The sequence below is a fragment of the Hippichthys cyanospilos genome, chromosome 16 (genome assembly GCF_059441005.1).
Source record: "Hippichthys cyanospilos isolate Australia breed blue-spotted pipefish chromosome 16, RoL_Hcya_1.0, whole genome shotgun sequence".
In the NCBI taxonomy this organism is placed as follows: domain Eukaryota; kingdom Metazoa; phylum Chordata; class Actinopteri; order Syngnathiformes; family Syngnathidae; genus Hippichthys; species Hippichthys cyanospilos.
Window position 1 is genome coordinate 4,333,060 of NC_142384.1, and position 19,279 is coordinate 4,352,338.

At 38.5% G+C, this 19,279-nt stretch overlaps 1 protein-coding gene across 4 annotated transcripts in view; it reads left to right on the forward strand.

Moving 5' to 3' along the window:
- carm1 (coactivator-associated arginine methyltransferase 1) overlaps positions 1–19,279 on the forward strand; it is a 53,655-nt gene that overhangs the window by 21,258 nt on the left and 13,118 nt on the right. For all 4 annotated transcript variants that reach the window (XM_088437760.1, XM_088437761.1, XM_088437762.1 and 1 more), the window contains exons 5-13: positions 757–867; positions 1,210–1,387; positions 1,512–1,602; positions 4,823–4,904; positions 5,269–5,354; positions 5,447–5,536; positions 5,895–6,032; positions 6,999–7,088; positions 9,158–9,270. In XM_088437760.1, coding sequence (XP_088293886.1) covers positions 757–867; positions 1,210–1,387; positions 1,512–1,602; positions 4,823–4,904; positions 5,269–5,354; positions 5,447–5,536; positions 5,895–6,032; positions 6,999–7,088; positions 9,158–9,270 — 979 coding nt within the window. The remainder of the gene's footprint in view (positions 1–756; positions 868–1,209; positions 1,388–1,511; positions 1,603–4,822; positions 4,905–5,268; positions 5,355–5,446; positions 5,537–5,894; positions 6,033–6,998; positions 7,089–9,157; positions 9,271–19,279) is intronic.

The following is a 19,279-nucleotide window of genomic DNA, read 5'->3' on the forward strand; positions in this document are numbered from 1 at the left end:
TAGGTTATCAAATTTGGTGTGTGTGTGTGTGTGTGTGTGTGTGTGTTGTTTATTCTTTATATTTAATATGAAAATGTATACGTTTGGTGAGGTTTTTGTAGAGATAAGCTAAACAGTCAAAAAATTGAATTTTGAATCGGTCAAAAGAATGTCAAAATTGGAGGAGAAAAAAATGAATTAAACCTTATTTAAAATTTTCTTGTGTATTTTAATGATGAATGTCACTATCTTTTTGGCATCAATTGGTGTATGGTAAAAAGTTTATCGCTGGAATGTAGAATTGGTCAAAAAATTAAGAAAAATACTAAACAGTTAAGTCTAATAAAAATGTTGGTATTTTAATGGTGAAAGTTGAATTTTTGATAAGTGGGAAAATTCGGCATTAGTATGGGGATAAACTATTCGGGCAAAACCGGACACTGTATGAATTTAGTAATAATAATAATAATAATAATAATAATAATAATAATGGATTTAATTTATCACACACTTTTCATTCAACAGAATCTCAAAGTGCTACAAGAAAAGCAGAAAAACTAAAATATAGCATCAATAAAAAATAGTAGTATAAAACATTGGTAAAACATTTCTGTTCATTAAATGGTATGAATCCTTTGGTGAGAATGATAAGAAGTGTAGTTAATTCACTGCCACGGATATGTTGATTGCTTAGGAGTGATTCTATTATTGTGGTGGACTGAGTTTCTGACCTTTCGTTTTTATAATTTCAAATCATAACATGCATTGTTTCTACAGATTGTGCTAGATGTTGGATGTGGCTCTGGGATCCTGTCTTTCTTTGCGGCCCAGGCAGGCGCAAAGAAGGTCTATGCAGTGGAAGCAAGCACAATGGCTCAGCATGCTGAGGTACACACTCTAAATCAGGGGTGTCCAAAGCCAATCCTCGAGGACCGGTATCCTACATGTTTTTCAAGTTCTTTTCCCCGACACACCTGATTTAAATAATCAGCACATCAGCTAATTCAGCAGAAGCCTGATAACGATCTTGACCATTTGAATCAGGTGACTTTCAGAACGAAACCTGAAAGACATGACTGAATTTGGCCACCCCTGCTCTAAATAAATGTTTAAAAATATAAATTTGGATTTGTAGTGGCAGTAAATTACAATCTTATTAATATGGTTCAAATATCAATCTCATCAACCAGTCCTCCCTCATCAGACGTGTATAAATATGCTACCCTGCAGGTGCTGGTTAACAGTAACCGTCTTGGGGAGCATGTGATTGTTGTACCGGGAAAGGTGGAAGAGGTGACACTCCCTGAACAAGTGGACATCATCATATCAGAACCCATGGGCTATATGCTTTTTAACGAGCGGATGCTGGAGAGCTACTTGCACGCGAAGAAGTTCCTTAAACCCAATGGTAAATTAGATTTTCATGGTGAACAAAAACTAAAATCATTGGAACAGTTGACATTTTACTTTACATTATCAGATATGGTTTACTATTTGTTTTTTGTTTTTTTTCATTGTTTTTGTTTTTTCAGGTAAAATGTTCCCGACCATTGGAGACGTTCACCTCGCTCCTTTCACTGATGAGCAGCTATATATGGAGCAGTTCACAAAAGCCAATTTCTGGTGAGGACAAAAAAAGAGGCAAGAAATTACTTTGATCAGTGATTTTCAACTGCTTCTGGATGCGTTGCAAAAATCAAGTCTGAAAATAATGACAGTTTTTGCTAGATTATGTTTTTCACCTGCGGAGACATCTGCGTGATGTGCTTGACAAACCTCCACCCCAAAAAAGGGGGGGGCTAACAAAGTCGAGCACGATATAATATGCACTTTAATCCTCAATGATTAAATTATTTTATATATATATATATATATATATATATATATATATATATATATATATATATATATATATATATATATATATATATAAATAAAAATACACAATTTAGAGAGAGACATGTATATAGCGCTTAATCTTTCGCACCTTCAGTGCTTTGCACTTATTTCTTTTCTTTTTTTTATTATTATTAAAGAGACGGGAGACGCCAAACAGATGAATTGACTGTAATCGCACATGCCACAGGCATTCCTCCAACATTGACCCAAAGTGGGTACTGTAGCTGACGGAACATGTTAATAGGGAAACAAAGTTTGCACTCAAAATTCCATTAATTACAACAGCGCTTTTTGCCCTCACCATATTGCTCCGGCCACTCGTTGTCACTCGCTTGTGAAGTGGAGACCGCCTGCTAGAGGCGCAGTCAACAGCTTAGACAAGACTATCAGTCCATCAGCTCACGTGCACTCCTACAAGACATGCGATTGGTTCCTGGTGCGACATTGACCAGTGAGGGCAGGAGTTGTAATCCTGTCAATGAGCTGTAATCTTCTCCTGTCCATACTGGTCGATGTTGTGCCGGTCACCATTCACGTGTCTTACAGGAGGCCCGAGAGCTGATAGACTGTTTGTCTGGTCAGTCCTTTTCAAGCTGTTGACTCATGAGGGCCGTACTTTGAGCATTCTTTGAGTGAAACTTACACGTGAGTGAGAACGGTGAGGACGAAAAAATGTGGGGGGCATCTACTTTGCAGATTTTACTTTCGCAGAGGCCCACCACTGTTTTTGGGACTCTTATATACGCACTTTTATATGCACATATGGCTGCGAGTGGCTGAGAGCATTGAGTGGACAGATTTGGGAGAGGTGTGTGTGCATGTCTGTGTGTGTGCATGTCTGTGTGTGTTCGGATCTCTTTTTGAGGGTCAAAACTTGATTTTATAGTATGGGTTTGAATTGGGTTATGGTTAGGGTTAGGGTTAGGCAATCTTTTCTGATGGTTATGTTTAGCGTCAGGAGTTTAGAAATGCATTATGCCAATGTATGTATGTGAAGACATACATACGTTGGCATAATGCATTTCCGAACTACGAAGTATAGCCGAACAAATATGCTTGTGTGTGTATGTGTGTGTGTGTGTGTGTGTGTGTGTGTGTGTGTGTGTGTGTGTGTGTGTGAGAGAGAGAGCGAGAGAGAGAGAGAGCTTATGCATGAGGAACACGAGCAAGCTGAGCCTTTAAAAAACTTGCACCGTGGGGAATGGGCGAAGACAGGGGGAGCAGGGAAAATGGGGTGCTGAGGGTAGTGCTTGGTGCTGTAGAAAGAGCTGGTCGCCTCAAATTTCCTACTCGATTGTTTAAATGTACTGGTTTCATCTATAAACCACAGAGTATGCCTCTTTGGACAGCTTTTGAGTCTTAATGGATCTATGGAGTGTTAAAATCATTTGTGAGCTTATCAGTTGAATATAAATAAGATGGAGAAGAAGCCATTGTCAAAGGCTGTTGTCAGAAAGTGTAGCAGTGGTGGAGCAATTAATATTTCAGCTCTTGTTTATTTGATTGTGACCAAAATGACCACACTGAACTAAAACTTCAAAGGTTTTAAGACAATGATCAGACATAGCACTAATATATAGTATGATTGTAACAGTTGAGGTTTCTAAGCCATAGGTTAACACTACATCTAAAATATTGCCATTCCGGTGCTTTGCTGCTTCTAATGCGTGAAACCAAATGTATCAATACTGCCTGAAATGGTGCAGTTAATGACGACGGTGAGTTCATATGGATATTAAATTCACCCATAATTAATATATTATCCGTGTGTGTTACCAAATTAGCCACAAGTTCAGGGAATTCATCTAAGAACCCAGAATATGGACCGGGAGGACGGTAAATAACTACAAGATAAAATGGCAGCGAGGAGCTGGATCTCATAACGAGAGCTTCAAATGTCTTGAAGGTATGGTTGGTGCTCGGGTTAAGTTAGACAGCAGTTTCTGAAACTAGGGGAACACCCTCTGACCTTCTTACAAGGACATGTAATATGTGAACCCACAAAGTTCAGGGGAGAGGCCTCATTTTGGCATTGTGATCTCTAGTAAAGTAAATTACACAAAGGGCTTTTGAAGAGCGTGATTTAAAATTCATAAAGCCAGGTTTAAACTGAATAAGTCCACGTGAACCATTTGCAGTCACAGAATTAGAAGTCCTAATAGTAATAAGTGTGACACTTGAGTTCCAACTTGTATTTTGAGTAATTAAAGCCTTGGCGGGTAAGTTACTAATGTAGGATTCTGGTTGTTAACTGCGAACATGCAACTACTGGTGAGTAGTGGGTGATGGCGGTCAAGTGATTGAAACGGATCCAAGAGAATCCGGTCAGTTTTCAAAATACAATATCTTTCAGACTCAGATAGCACTTAAGGCATCAATAATTGTTTTTGGTGCGGCCCTGTACCATTTCATCTACGGATCAGTACCAGACCGCAGACCTGTGATCTGATTTAGAGTAACCGATACACCAGCCATGCATGTTTTTGGAATGTGGGAGGCAGCCGGAGTGAGCTGGAGATTATGCTAACTCCATACAGGAAGGCTGTAATGAGCTGGAATTGAACTTGGGACGCTGAACTGTGAGGCAAACATGCTGACTTCTCTTCGTCTTTCATGTGGGGTCAAAACATGAAACCTTGCAAAGAGACCACATATGGTCTAAACATGTGAATAATCATGAAGCTTGCACACACATCATTCTGAAGAAATAATGTTCTGGAGTTCTTATGTGCCTTCTTCAAAAAATTCCAATTCCAAAGTGCCAGTGCCCCAACATGGAACTAGCCCAATATACCAGTACCTCAACATTGCAGAAACTGCAAATGCCCTTTAAGATGCTTGCAGCCCTAGTATTGATATTGGATCCTATTTGCAATGTTAAAAAAAAGAAAAAAATTAAACTTATCAAAAGATAGCTCATTATCAACTATTTTGTTACCCTCAGGTACCAGCCCTCCTTCCATGGTGTAGATCTCTCTGCACTGCGTAGTGCAGCAGTGGACGAGTATTTCCGCCAGCCAATTGTGGTATGTATACTGTATATACTAATGATTATGAGGCGTGTTTACTCCCCCCCAAACACACACAAATGCTCCCTCCCTCATCCAAACACACAGCATACAAGTAGGTTTAATCCAGCCTCTGAGAAGATTTTGTGAAGCATTAATTAAATGAATAGGAACAAAACCATTCATCCACTAACCATAATATACAAAAAATGTTAACACTACAACTTAGAAGCAGAAGTTAAAGAAACAGCGCTTTATCAAACGTCTGCCCAAGACTTGCTTTACATGAACAAAAGTTGGATGAAAACAAAACGTACTGTCTGTGTAGGGAATCCTTCTCATTTAATGTTCATATTTTGACGACAAATTTAAATGTACACAGGACACTTTTGATATCCGAATCCTGATGGCGAAGTCTGTCAAATACACAGTCAACTTTCTAGAGGCCAAAGAAGAGGATCTATACAGGTATAATTGGTATTCACTTTTGAGGATCAGTGTAATATCAGTTTAATAAATGTCTTAACTGGATTTTGTTACCTTTTTTCCTTGCCTTTTAGGATAGAGATCCCCTTTAAGTTCCACATGATGCACTCAGGCCTTGTACATGGTCTGGCTTTCTGGTTTGACGTGGCTTTTATGGGATCAGTGTAAGTCAGATATTCAATCATGAAACCAATAATATCTGTCATAATTTAGTCTGGCCTTTGGTTCAACCAAGTCATTCCTGCCTGAAACTTGAAATATAATCACTATGTGACAAAACACGATTTCCATAAGTTCACTGTCTCATGAAACCGGAAGACTTGTATATAACACGTTTGATTATTGCACAGCACTGGTTTTCGAAATGTGGAAAATAAATATGTAATGTAACAATATGTAAATGTACAACTTGTAAAGTAAATGTATTTTCATAGTGGGCATTATAATTACAAAGGTCTTTTTTTTAATGAATGCTATGTTAATCAGGGTTACACACGCTCGTTGCTTATTCTCTCCTGACAGAATGACAGTATGGCTTTCCACTGCACCTACAGAACCTCTTACTCACTGGTATCAGGTACGCTGTTTGCTGCAGTCTCCTCTCTTCACAAAGGCTGGAGATACGCTTTCTGGCACTGCACTACTAGTGGCCAACAAGAGGTATGATTGTTGTCTTTGAAAAAAAATAAAAAATAACTAGCCAGAAATCGGGCTGTGGGGATACATTGGATTTATTTTTGTCTAAAGATCAAATTTTTCATGTTCATAGCACAAATTCACCATATTGTCTGTTTCTTATATAGAACGGTTCCTTGAGATGTGATAGATCAGACTTAAAACTTTTTAGATCAGTGGTAATACTAACCTGGCAAGAGCCTGATTGATAATGTGATTCACTCAAAGGAGTTCTCCATCTTAACATCAGTCTGGGACTGCTCCAATTTGATCTGCTTGGAAAAAGCCCTCGTGGGTTCTTTCCGGGCATTCTGCCTTCCCCCCACACTCCAAAAAACCTGCATGGCAGCTCTATTGGACATACTAAATTGTGATTGCGTGAATAGATGTTTGTCTCTCAGTTCAGGGTGTCGCCCGTCTACTGCCCCAAGTCAGTTGGGATCGGTATCAGCAAGCCTGCGACCGTTTTGAGGATAAGCGGCTCTAGAATATGGATGGATGTATACTATTAGTGTTCACTCGTGAACAAAACATTTATGCATGAGTTTATGAGACATTGCCACCACTCGGCATCAACATCACAAGCACATCTTCCCACTCTTTTCTGAGTGTTCTTTCTTTGAGGAAGCTATGGAGTGATTTCTTGCTTTATTACCTTTTGAAGGTTACATCAAAAGCTGAATGGTGTGGCATTTTGACAAGTTTTACAGACGCTGAAATTAGTTCGCAATTGTTTTGCCATGTCAAATCAACATACCCGAATGCATTGTTCACATAAAAACACTGTGTCTGCCATGTATCTAAAACAAACGAGATTTATTATCTTACAAGAAAGTTTTTCTCACAGATGTGTTTTAATAGGATAGATCAGTGGTTGTATTTTTAGACCTTTTTTTTGGTCATAGTTCCTGATAAGGGTGTTTCTCAAGTGATACTTAAATTTCCCAACAGACAAAGTTATGACATCAGTATTGCTGCCCAGGTGGACCAGACTGGTTCAAAGTCAAGCAACCTCTTGGATTTAAAGAACCCCTTTTTCAGGTGAGTTATAAATTAAATTAACAGTGTTCAATTCAGTGACAAGTGATCACTTGTATGGCTGTTGAGCCACTGATGTTAGGGGGACACAAAAAATGCAGGACAACTGAGAAATATGTGGCTCAAAAAAGGAAGTTTTAACAAGGAAATGAGGCAGGACCGAACCGGGAGCAAAACTGTACAAAGTATCACCAGACAGTTGGACCAAATTAAACTAACAAGAACGCTGACAATGAAGGCAGACGCAAGTGGAAGAGAAACATGAACAAAACCACACAAACTCACAACAACCAAACCCAACCAAACATTACAGTTTAATATGAATGATATAAAACATATTAATTCACCCAAAATGGTTGTCCCCAAGTTATTTCAGTACAAAATCCATTCTTCTCTTTTTCCTCAGAAAGACTTTCCTGACTTGCTTGTAGAGTTTGTCTTTGTGTTTCATTTCCAAAAAAAATCATTTTTTATTGACATGGACGCCAATGCTGAAAGTTGTGTATGTCCATTTTCCCTTTTCTCTTCTTCAGCCATTGTGGGTTTAAAAAAAAAAAAAGCTTCTGCGGGTCTGACTTAAATGTACGCTAACCCTAACGTTAGCTGGTTGAGCAACATGTTTTTTTTTTTATTAATTTTATTAAAAATAACTTTACTTCTTCGACTGTTAAACATGATGAATCAATATAACACCGCCTTCCTGCAGTGACCGCCCAGTTACGTCATGTTCTATGTGAGGTTTCTTGTAGGTGTTTTTATGGGTCAATTGGCTATTGCATCTGTCTAACAAAAATTATGGCCCATACACAATATGTCATTGCACACCGCACAGAAGCCTTGAACTGTTCAAGCGAATGCCCAGCGCCTCCGGGCACAGGCAGACATGAAGTCTCCCCTGGCTAAAAACTCAACACTAAAACTGCAGCACATAGGAGGCGTGTAAAGAGAGAGAGAGAGAGAAAGAGAGAGAGAGAGAGAGAGAGTAAAATTAAATTAAAAATGGAATTGACTTATAGTTATTGTAATTTTTATAGTTTATTATAGTTATAATAATGTCAAGTTATATTAGGCCTGACGGCCCACCACTGATTTTATTTCATATATATATATATTTTTTTTTTTTTTTTTTTTTTTAAAGCAGACTTCTCTTGCTTTGCTACACACCAAGCTGACACACCACACGACAAGTATGTACATGAAAATTAATTTAGTTATTAAATTAATTCTAGACAAAATAATGTTTTACTCCTGAAAATTGCAAAATAATAATAATTAAAACTACTGAGGACAGGAATGTAAAAGAATGTTTGTGCCAAATTCAAATGACAATTAATTGTATAGTTAAAATTTAATTCCAAATAGATGCAACTGTCATAAAATTTTCATCAATAAAAGTGCATTTTTTTATAATTGAATCAATGGAATATAATGTTGATTTCAGCATGAATTCATATCACCCATGTTTATGAATTACATTAGATTTTTAATTGAGAAAACACGCTATATTAAATATAATTGTGCTATCTAGAAATAAAATAAACATCTATGATTGAAAATGTTAACGTCAAGGAGGCTGTATCACTGGTCTGAATGGTGAAGCTGTGGTAAATGTCCATTTACCACAGCGCTTTTCTACTAACCGCAAGTCCTAAACGCTCACACTGACAACTCATTTATCAAACACACTTACACACCAGTGGTGGTAAACTACATTGTGTAGCCACAGGTGCCACTCTAACCCCTAACCCCTCCAACCAGCCACTGGAGGCAAGGTGGGTGAAGTCTCTTGCCCAAGGACACAACAACATGCGACTCTGACAGAGCGGGATTCAAAAAGCCGACCCTTCGGTTACTGGACATCCCCCACTACTGCCTGAGCCACAGCCGGTCCTATTAACCTGCTATGACTGAGAGTGTCAGTGTTATGCTTTGCAATCAGGTTATTCATACTTGATAGGTGATATTGACAGATTAATTTAATACAGCATCTCATGATGTTTTCACTGCACTTTTCAAGCCACTGCTTTTTAAGAGTATTCTGTTTTTCTATTGTTTTTCTAATGTGTTTACAGGTATACAGGTACCACCCCAAATCCGCCTCCTGGATCGCATTACTCCTCCCCCTCGGAGAATATTTGGAACACCGGCGTAGCCTACAACATAAATCAAGGGATGTCTGTATCAGGTGAATAACAAACATAAAAGTGAGATGTTGCTCAATGATTTAATGCAGGAGTTCTCAAATGTTTTGGGAGTCTGGGACCCCTTTTTGGTAATTCTCCAAGCATACCCATTGCAAATTTTTGCGGAAACAAAAAAGAAATCATTGAACCCAAACATCAGTGCCCTTTTTATTCACCAACATATTCAATTTGACAACATGTATATTTATTACTTTTCAGCCATACTGAAGTTTAAAAAATGATTATTGCAAATTGCATGCTTCCTCATCACAGATTCAAACAGGTTGCTGCCAAAATTTAGAGACATCATCAATGGTTTTGATGATGTGGTGGATTACGTGGGTCTATTTGGCAAAATTCAAAATTATTATGTGTTTAAAAATATTGTATGTTAAACTGGTTGACTTGAGTATTGAAGTCATGATTACATTCACAATTTAATCAAAAATCAAATGGAAGTTAATACAAATCCAGTGGACCCTGGTCTACGACGTCCCTGCCTTATGTTTTTTTCAACTTACGATGTGGACCGCGACATTTTTTTTTTTGTCACATCTTTACGCCATTTCTTTCGCCTTGTGACACAACCAACATGGCGGTTAGTGTGCATGCGTGACCGCCATGTTAGATGTGTCTGCGCTCATACGTCTATACACGCATCAACGCTGACTTCATTACTGCTAGTCTGCTATTGGTCGGCGTCACGGTCAAAATGGCTGCATGCTAACAACTGAATCTCGTCTGAGTGCTTTAACTAGCGTATTGTGCAATTTACTACTTAATTCAAACTTGAATGGGTTAGCCATGGGTCTCAAGATTGCTAGTGATGTTAAACAGAGAAGTACAAAGATGATTTATAAAGAAATGAATCTGGAGAGAATCAAGAAATACGAAGAAGGCTAAGCTAGCCTAGCCTAGGCTAGGCTACCCTACGGAATATGGCCATAAGTCGCTCAAAGGTAAATAAATCCTTTATTTTTATTTGTGATGTTATTTAATTGCATGCATGTATATTACAGTGGCTGGCCGTGACTTTCACACGTACGCCTTCTGTGATGTCAGACTCTCGAATAAATAGCCCTCATGAGCACACATGCGCATTACTGGGCTACACAGGCTATTTTGTGGCCCTTTTAAACGTCAATAAACCCATATCAGCCATTAAAACTTGTCATTATACTTGATGCTGTCAAAACATAAAATAAGTCATTTAACATAAATACCCATGAAATGAGTCCAAATTACAAATCGCAGTTAAATATAAGAAGAACATAATTTTATCTCTTTAATATGAATAGAATATGAATGAAGTAAAATAACACAAACATATTAAAAATGAAACAATAAAGAAAATGCTTGCACTCACCAAAACAAACAGAGATCACAATCGATCAGTCTTTTCAATATCTCACGATTTTTCTTGACCTCTTTATGTTCTTTCTCTTGGCACTGGATACTATGTATCCACTCAGGTGTTCCCAAAGGTTTTTTAAAAGCACGGTAGCGCATTGAGGACCTCTCTTTACCTTCGAACTGAGATGTCCAACACTGTATATCCACTCAGATGTCAAAAGAAGTTTTTAAAAGTACCGTAGTGCGTATTTCCAGCCGTACTTTGGTGTCTCGTTGCTGCCTTAGTTAAACAATTGAAGTTTGCAAATCCAGTGTAGCTCCAAACACTAAATCCATCCTTTGCAAAAATAAGGCACTCCCAGCAGAACTATTTGCCAGGGTTAACTCAACGCCCCTGGTAGCCCAGTCAGAAATATGGCCAAGTCGGGACATGTTAGCTAATAGCTACGCTATGCCTCTAGCCAAAGCCAACACAGAGTAGCTTGCTTGTTGTGCATTGCACCGCCTTCCTGCGGTGAGCATCCACTCTCGTCACGTTCAACGTGAGGCCTCTAGATGGTGATCTTATGACTCGATTTGCTATTACAGCTGTCACTTAAGTTATACAGGCCGCTCACATATCCATTTGCTCTTGCGCAGAAGCTTGCGCCGTGTTGATGCGAATGCCCTGGCTTCTGGTTAAGGCAGATTAGATACACCCTGGCGACAAGTTAGCTGAATTCTAATTGGCTAAAAACTCCATTTTAAAACTACAACACTAGAAGGAGCGTAACCAAATGGATGTATGACACGTAAAGAACAGATTACGGAGAATAATTTTATAAAAAAAATATATATATAACATATATATTTAGTAAAAATGAATTTAAAATGACTTTGAAAATGAACTGACTTCATTATATTTATTATATTTTTTATAGTTTATTATAGTTATGATAATGATGTGAGGTTATTTTAGGCCAGCAGAGAAGGCCTTGTTGGGGCTGATGGCCCACCACTGGTATATTACCGATATATATACTATACTATATAATACCAATTTTCAATATGTATATACAATTTTAATATTTTTACCTGTGGTTTTAAACGCATTTGCTATTTAACATAGGTTTGGATTGCCCACCACACGGTGAATTCGCCTAATTCGCCCAACCGCATAACGGATTAATTTCGTTGACCGGGGGCCCACTGTATATAGATTTTTACTAATAACCCAAATTATTTCATGGACCGCCCTGCAGTCAGGCCACTGAACCCCCGGGGTCTGCCGACCCCTCTTTGAGAACCACTGATTTAATGAACTACAAATACTGCTTCAAAATGTAAATAAAATTGTACATAGACCTCAAAACAAAAAACACGAAACAAAAACAGGCAGTAATCACAGAACTTGAATCTGACAAACTTAGTAAATACAAACTCGTAGTATGAATTAGACATTACTTTTGAATTGTGGTTCAACATAATCGTTTTAAAAAATATGGCTTCGGAAACGGGCCTGGACAAGAATGATGGGTTCTTACCTGAATTCATTGTTACACAACCTTTTGAGGCCATCACTGCAAGCAAATATCTTTTGAACAGGTGTACAGTAATCCCTCGTTTATCGCAGGGATTACGTTCCAAAAATAACACGCGCAAAGTGAAATCCGTGAAGTAGCCAGCTTTATTTATTTATTTATTTATTTTATTATTTTACAATACAATACTAAGCTGTGGAATAAAACCAAAAATCAAAACCTGTATTAAAGCCCCAAATTTGTTTAAAACAACCATTTTAATATAGTAATACAAAGTTGGAAACATTGTCGCTCGCGTATTTCACAGTCCCAGCTATGCTGAACCCGCACATTGTTTTGAGCAGTTATTGAGCTCTTTCTTTTTCTGAGCAAGAAGATTTTTATAAACGGATATGCCCGGACATCGAATTAAAGTGACGCCTACAAGTCATGTGATCGGCTCCCAGAGACCAAGCTGTCAATCAATGCGCTTACTAGCACGTTCACAACATATGTGCTGATCTGAGCCACACGGGCACAGGAGAGACACAGGAGAGACACAGGAGGGACGAAAGCAAGCTTTTGGATCCTCTTGCCTTTTGTAATGAATTGACAAGTGAAAAACCAATACACTACAGCGTCAATACTTTATTTCGAGAAAACAGTAAAGCCCCTGAGCCAATCAGGATTCAGAGCACAATGCGCTGTAGAAAATATGCACACTGTAAAAAATCCGTGAAGCAGCAAACCCGTGAGATAACCGCGATACAGCGAGGCATTACTGTACTATCAAGACCAGGGATCACTGTTATACCAGATTTGGCCATTCAAAATAAGATTTTCACAGTAAATGCAATTTATAATCCGAAAAATACGGTGTACAAACACACACACACACACACACACATATATATATATATATATATATATATATATATATATATATATATATATATATATCTGATTATAAGGCATAGTACTGGCTGGGGTTGCATTATGCATCCACTAGATAGTTATGTTATGCAGCCATTAGATGGTGCTTTGCTCAAGGAATGTATTAAAAACAATCAGCAAAGTCATCAAACTTTATTAATAGAATATAAACTTTATTCATACAATATAAGCGTTGAATGGATATTATACTAAGAAATATTTATTATTTACAAAAATCAGATAAAACAGAGAATGCGTTATTGGTAATTGCTATTTAACTACTAAACAGGAGCCGCAGGCAGAATAGATACAGATCAAGCCGTGCACGTGTGAACGCGGTGCCAAGCGCGGGTGAAGGCGTTGCGCCGCTGTCTTTTTAATTTTTTCCACTGCATGCATTAAATATTTTCAACCTGCTATTTCTATGGAGCAAAAATAAGCTAGGAATAAACAAAAGTCAGGGAAATTTAAATGACAAACATGCAACGGTATCAGTTTGGAGCCCAGCGCGGGTGAAGGCGTGGCGCCGCTGTCTTTTAAATTGTTTCCTAGGCGTGTATTATATATTTTTGACCCGCTATTTCGATATGGAGCACAAAGAAGTTATGAATAAACGTAAGTCAGGAAAATTCAAACAGAAAACATGCAACGGTGTGAGTGGGGAGCCGAGCGCAGGTGAATGCTGCTGCCGCTGTCTTTTTAATTTTTTCCTCGGCATGCATTATATATTTTTGACTCGCTATTACAATATGGAGCACAAAGAAGTTACGAATAAACGTAAGTCAGGGACATTTAAACGACAAACATGAGTGTGGGGCCACACACTCTTAAGTCCTCAAAAAAAAAAATCGTTTTGGGACTGCAAATCATGTTAATTATTCGCGCTGGGCCATGACTGCTTTAATACCCTTTATCGCTACATATAATGTTAGAATTACTGACTACTCGAACCAGGCTTGGCATCAGTGTTCTCATGGAACACACTCCCTAGGAAATGCATCCTGGCACTGTTATAAGTTAATAAGAAAAACTTGCTTAACTTAACCTTTACTAAACCTGACAAAAAAGTGATGTAATGTGGTTATTTGACCAATTCTACCGGTTGCAACTTTGTGGTAGACATATGGTGTTGTGTTCGCTGTTTGCATACATCACTCCATTGTGCAGTACATTAGCCTTAATACCTTTAATAATAACTTTTTTCTTGAGGAGGATACATGATAAAGAACAAATATTAGTCATTCACTTTACCTTCAAAGGGGTCACCCAGGATCAGGTGACCCTTTTGAAGGAAGGGTGACCGGACACTACTTTTATGTTTTTCAAACTCGTGTGATTCATGAAAGCTACAGGCCCATGAATGTGAATGCAGTGTTTCTCTCTGTTTAATGAGTGAGTGGGGTTTGACCGTCACAGAACTAGTGATAATGCTCCCAGATCATACATTAACAACCTGCCACATGTTTCATGCTTTGCCCATTCTCTCAAGTTAACATCTCACTTAAAAAAGTAAATATAATAAGAAATATTCATTTTTTTGTGCAACGGTTTTCCACATGATATTTTGGCACTGCAAATCTGTCAAATGACACTCTGTCTAGGTCTACCGTTTCATTCAATCAAATCGAATATTGAATCAAAACTGTAAACAAAAAAAAAAGTCTCCTTCTGGATACTGGCTCACAAAGCAGACTGGAGCAATATGATGATTCTAATCCGCATCTATAGAATGAAGCAACAATCATTATTAATTTAATCAGATCAAATAATTTGGAATCAAACCATTTTTAATCGAAAAGTGATTCTGAATCAAATTATAGACCCAACAACATGTGTGTATATGTATGTCCGTGTGAGAATGAAATGCATAATTAAACAACAGGTTTACGGTATATGGAAAATGATTTTTAATGATGGCATCAATTGGACAAAAATAGGATTTAAATCACGTTCTTCAATGATTTTCAGAGCGGCAGTCTGAAACAGTTAGAGACAAGATCTTGTTTCCCCTTTGACTTTTAGTCCTCTTTTAGCATTCCTCCAGAGCCCTATAGTGTTTTTTTTCAATGCTTTATCTTGATTAATGACATAGAAATGTCCAAAAATTATAACCGAAATAATATGAGAGTTAAACAAATGCTAATGATGAGCACGGCCAATAATTTACATCTTGTTTTATTGGGGTTGAGAAGCAAAAAATTGGAAATGGGCCTTGGATTTCTAAAGATATATATAGTTGGGTATTTTCCGCATAGCAATGAAAACTCACATTCTAGTCACAAATAACATCACCAAGCAAGAGCATGTAGATGTTGAACAGTAAAGGACCAAGTACTAACCCCTGCGGCACACTACATGTAACAATATAAGATTTAGAGGCCTGATTGCCACGAGACACGCGATGCATCCTTTTCTGAGACATAAGATCTGAACCAAGAAAGTGCTGAACGTGAGATAGCAACACACGATGTTCTACGAGTATGTGATGATTAATGGTGTCAAAAGCAGCACTAAGGTTAAGTAATTAATATTGATGAGGTGTTAAAATCCATGGGTAAGAAGATCATTTGTTGACTGAAAGAGTTCAAATCTACAGTTATCGGCCATGTAATCACTTAGCTGTTGTGCTACTACTTTTCAAGAATTTGTGCGATAGATGAAAGATGTTACACTGGCCTATAATTAGAGAGATTCTCGTGATCAAAGTGAGGCCGCTTAAGTAATTGTTGATTGACAGCGGTCCTAAAAGCTTCTGGTACTGTGTCCAAGCAACAGATTGATAATATTCAAGACAGGTTATCCTAAAATCGTAAATATGTTTGCCTGGAAGCGTGTTGTGTATGCAGGTTTTTGGTTTTGTTGCATTGACAAGACTTTCCATGAATAATAAATCTAGCTTGGAGGGAGTTAAAGTATGAGGCTTTTATCAGCCTGACGTTCCCATCTAACGTCAGCAATCGCAGTACCAGAGTGGGTTTTCGGCACAATATCCTTAATTTTGTCCCTAATGAGCTGAATCCTCCAAGTAAAAAATTGCATGAAATCATGCGCTGAATATAAGTGTTTTGCTGCTATTGCTTTAGCATAGCTACTATATCAAATATGTCTTTAGGGTTGTTTTTATCAAAACCAATAAATCTGGAGAAATACTTAGTTTTAGCTAAACCAAGGACCTCTGTGTGTTTCGGCAAGGTTTTGCACCAAGCCTGATGGAAGACCTCGAGTATGGTTGATCACTAAATAACTTGCACTCTGGGAAATGGGTGGAGAGAGGGGGAGCAGGGAAAATGGGGTGGTGAGAGTAGTGCTCAGTGATGGAGAACGTTTCCTACCTGATTCTTTAAACATGCTTGTTTCATATATAAACCTCGGAGTATGCCTCTTTGAACGCCTATTTTTAAGTCTTATTGGAGTTATGGAGACGAGGGGATTTAAAAGAACAGTTGTTAACATCACTTGTAAGCTTGTCAATTGCAACAATATAAGATAGAAAAGAAGCCATTGCCAAAAGCAGTAGTTCAGAGAGTGCTGCACTGGTTGATGAGTAGCGCAGCTCTTATAACTTTGGTTGTTGTCAAAATGACCACACTGACTAAGACCTCAAATGTTTTAAGAGAATAATCAGACATTGCACTGGTATATGTTAATATTGTAACATTTGAGGTTGCTAAGCCACGGGTTAACACTAAATCTAAAATATTGCCATTCTGGTGCATGCTGCTTCTAGTAACTGCATAAAAACAGAAGTATCAATTACTGCCTAAAACGCTACAGTAAGTGGTTCTGACTGGAAGTTCATATAAATAATTAAGTCATCCATAATTAATATATTATCCACATGAGTTACCAAATCAGCCACAAGTTCTTTGAGTTCGCCTCCAAAGTTGTCTTCCACAGCCTCGTTGAGTTCTTGATGAATTTCCATAGGACCCTGTTGCTATTATACAGTTTCAATTATTCCAGTATCCATGTGTTTGGAGCTGAGTCATGGGCTTCCTTGTAGTCAATCCAGGTAGTGCACAGGTTGGTGCTCAAGCAGCCTGACGCTGTGTTCATCACAGCGGGTGATTCAGCCGTTGCGACTTCAGGACTGTTCATTTCTAATATTAAATTTTTTTTCAATTTGAAATGTGGTCTGCTCGGGTGATCGACAGTGTTTCCAATGATTTCACTGTGTGGTTTTGTGCTATACAGTACATGTGACAATAAATCTCTTGAATCTTTTCAGTCTTAGGCAACTCCCCTTCTAATCAGTAGATGTTGATTGGCACCCCTGATGTTATTGCCAATGCCTACTGTTAGGAGTTTCCGTGTGGTGTAGGTTAGGCCCTCTACACACCAAGCCGACTTTGGCAGTCGGAACCCGTCATGCGCCATCTCCTTGGTTTGGCGAAACACTATCGGAGTTCATCTTGATGGCTTGCATCGAATAAGGATTTTGGGGCGAGTCAGCATGTTGAATCGGGTTTGGGCTGTTGGAACACAATCTTCACTCTGAGTGGCTTTTTAGTAAGCAAATTGAAAAGTGGTGAAAGTCGCCTTGAGTTTTTTTTTTTTTTTTTTTTTAATCTTTTTATCTCCCCTTTGGGGCAACATATCGCCATGTGGTGAAATTGAAAATGTCTGTGCTTCTTTATACCTGAGTGTTCCAAATATGCAGTTATGAGACTGTGGACTAGGGTGTCCTGGTTCTAGTGCATGTACGGAAATCTTAATAGTTGAACATGGTGTTTGTTATGGACTATCCGTGATGAGCACTGAAATCTAGTAACAGAAAACCATGTGGTTTCTGATCAGGGAGGCTGTTCCTCCCCATCACATTGTTTATTTCATAAGCACAAACAACAGTCAGGACGCATTCCCCAAGCAAATTGGGGTCTACAGTCTTGTTCACCGTTGTGAGCCCAAAAGTACAGGTTCCCAACCTGGATGGCAATAAGGTATGCCCACATCTGCTCGGCACCTCTTAACCCTGGGCAACTCCAGACTGAGATGAGATGGTGTCCTTGCCCTTTTCAAGAGGACTAGTACCAGTGCTGTGTGTAGAAAAGAGTCTTGACTATTTCTAGTCAAACTGTCTCTGGCTCACACATCAGCTAGGGTTCCTTCCTTGCCAGAGACGTGACTTTCCATGTCTCCACAGCTGTAACTAGGAGTCAGACTTCCAAGATTTGGCTCTATGGCTGCCGCCTAGTTGATAGATCACCCGACGGACCCCTTTGGCCCTTCCCACAGATGGTGAGGCCATGGTAACCAGGGCCCTCATTGTTCTTTCAGGCTGAGCCCAGCCTGGCCCCATTGTTGTTGTCCCGGTGCCCAACAATGAGCTCCACCTCCCCTTACTGCATGCATAAATAACATTTTGCACTGCATCATATTCTGCACTATATTATTAGCACCATTGTTTTTGTTTGTTGTTTCATTTTTATTTATTGCTATTTATTTATTTGCTCAATTATGGAATGTAGTATGCTCGGGGAAGTGAACAGAATAAGAATTTCATTGTGTGGTATAATAATACTATACATATGACACTAAAACTCTTGAATCTTGAATCTGATGACCCGCATTCGGGCAAGTGAAAACATATTTCAACGTTTTTATTCAACATGGAGCTCTTTTGAGCCATGATTTGTCTAGCCCTTCACTTAGGACCTGTTTGCCAAAGGTCATCAGAACAATAAAGTCCCCAGTCAACTTGGCTTCTAAGACACACAAACCCCTCCATCATGGTAATGGTGGTGTGGATGCGCATGCGTATATCAGTTGACAACTGGCAAAATAGAAGTTCCGTGAGATGGATATACAGTTGCATTTTATTGATTTATTCATATTCCACAAACATTCAATTAGAATGCCGTACGTAGACTAGGGTGGGCACATATATATTACGGTAAATATGTTTTTAACTGCCCCTTAAAATAAAAAAAAAAATGTGGAGCATCAGTGTTTTGCCATTTATCTCCAAAATTAAACCAGAGCCTATAGCTGACCAAACATAACGCGGATGCAGTTTACAGTTGAAATGACAATTTATTACAAAAGCAGTCAGGTAACATTTTCCCAAATGCTTTCGTCTTCCTCCTCCGTTATAAAGAGACTGGCCAGGCGATCTGTCAACCAGATCATGGGCACTTCAACATGTGGTTGTCTTCTGCCCTCATTGGTAAATGTTGCAACGGGCGCCAGTCACATGATCTTATTCACATATATCCTGGCCAGTTTT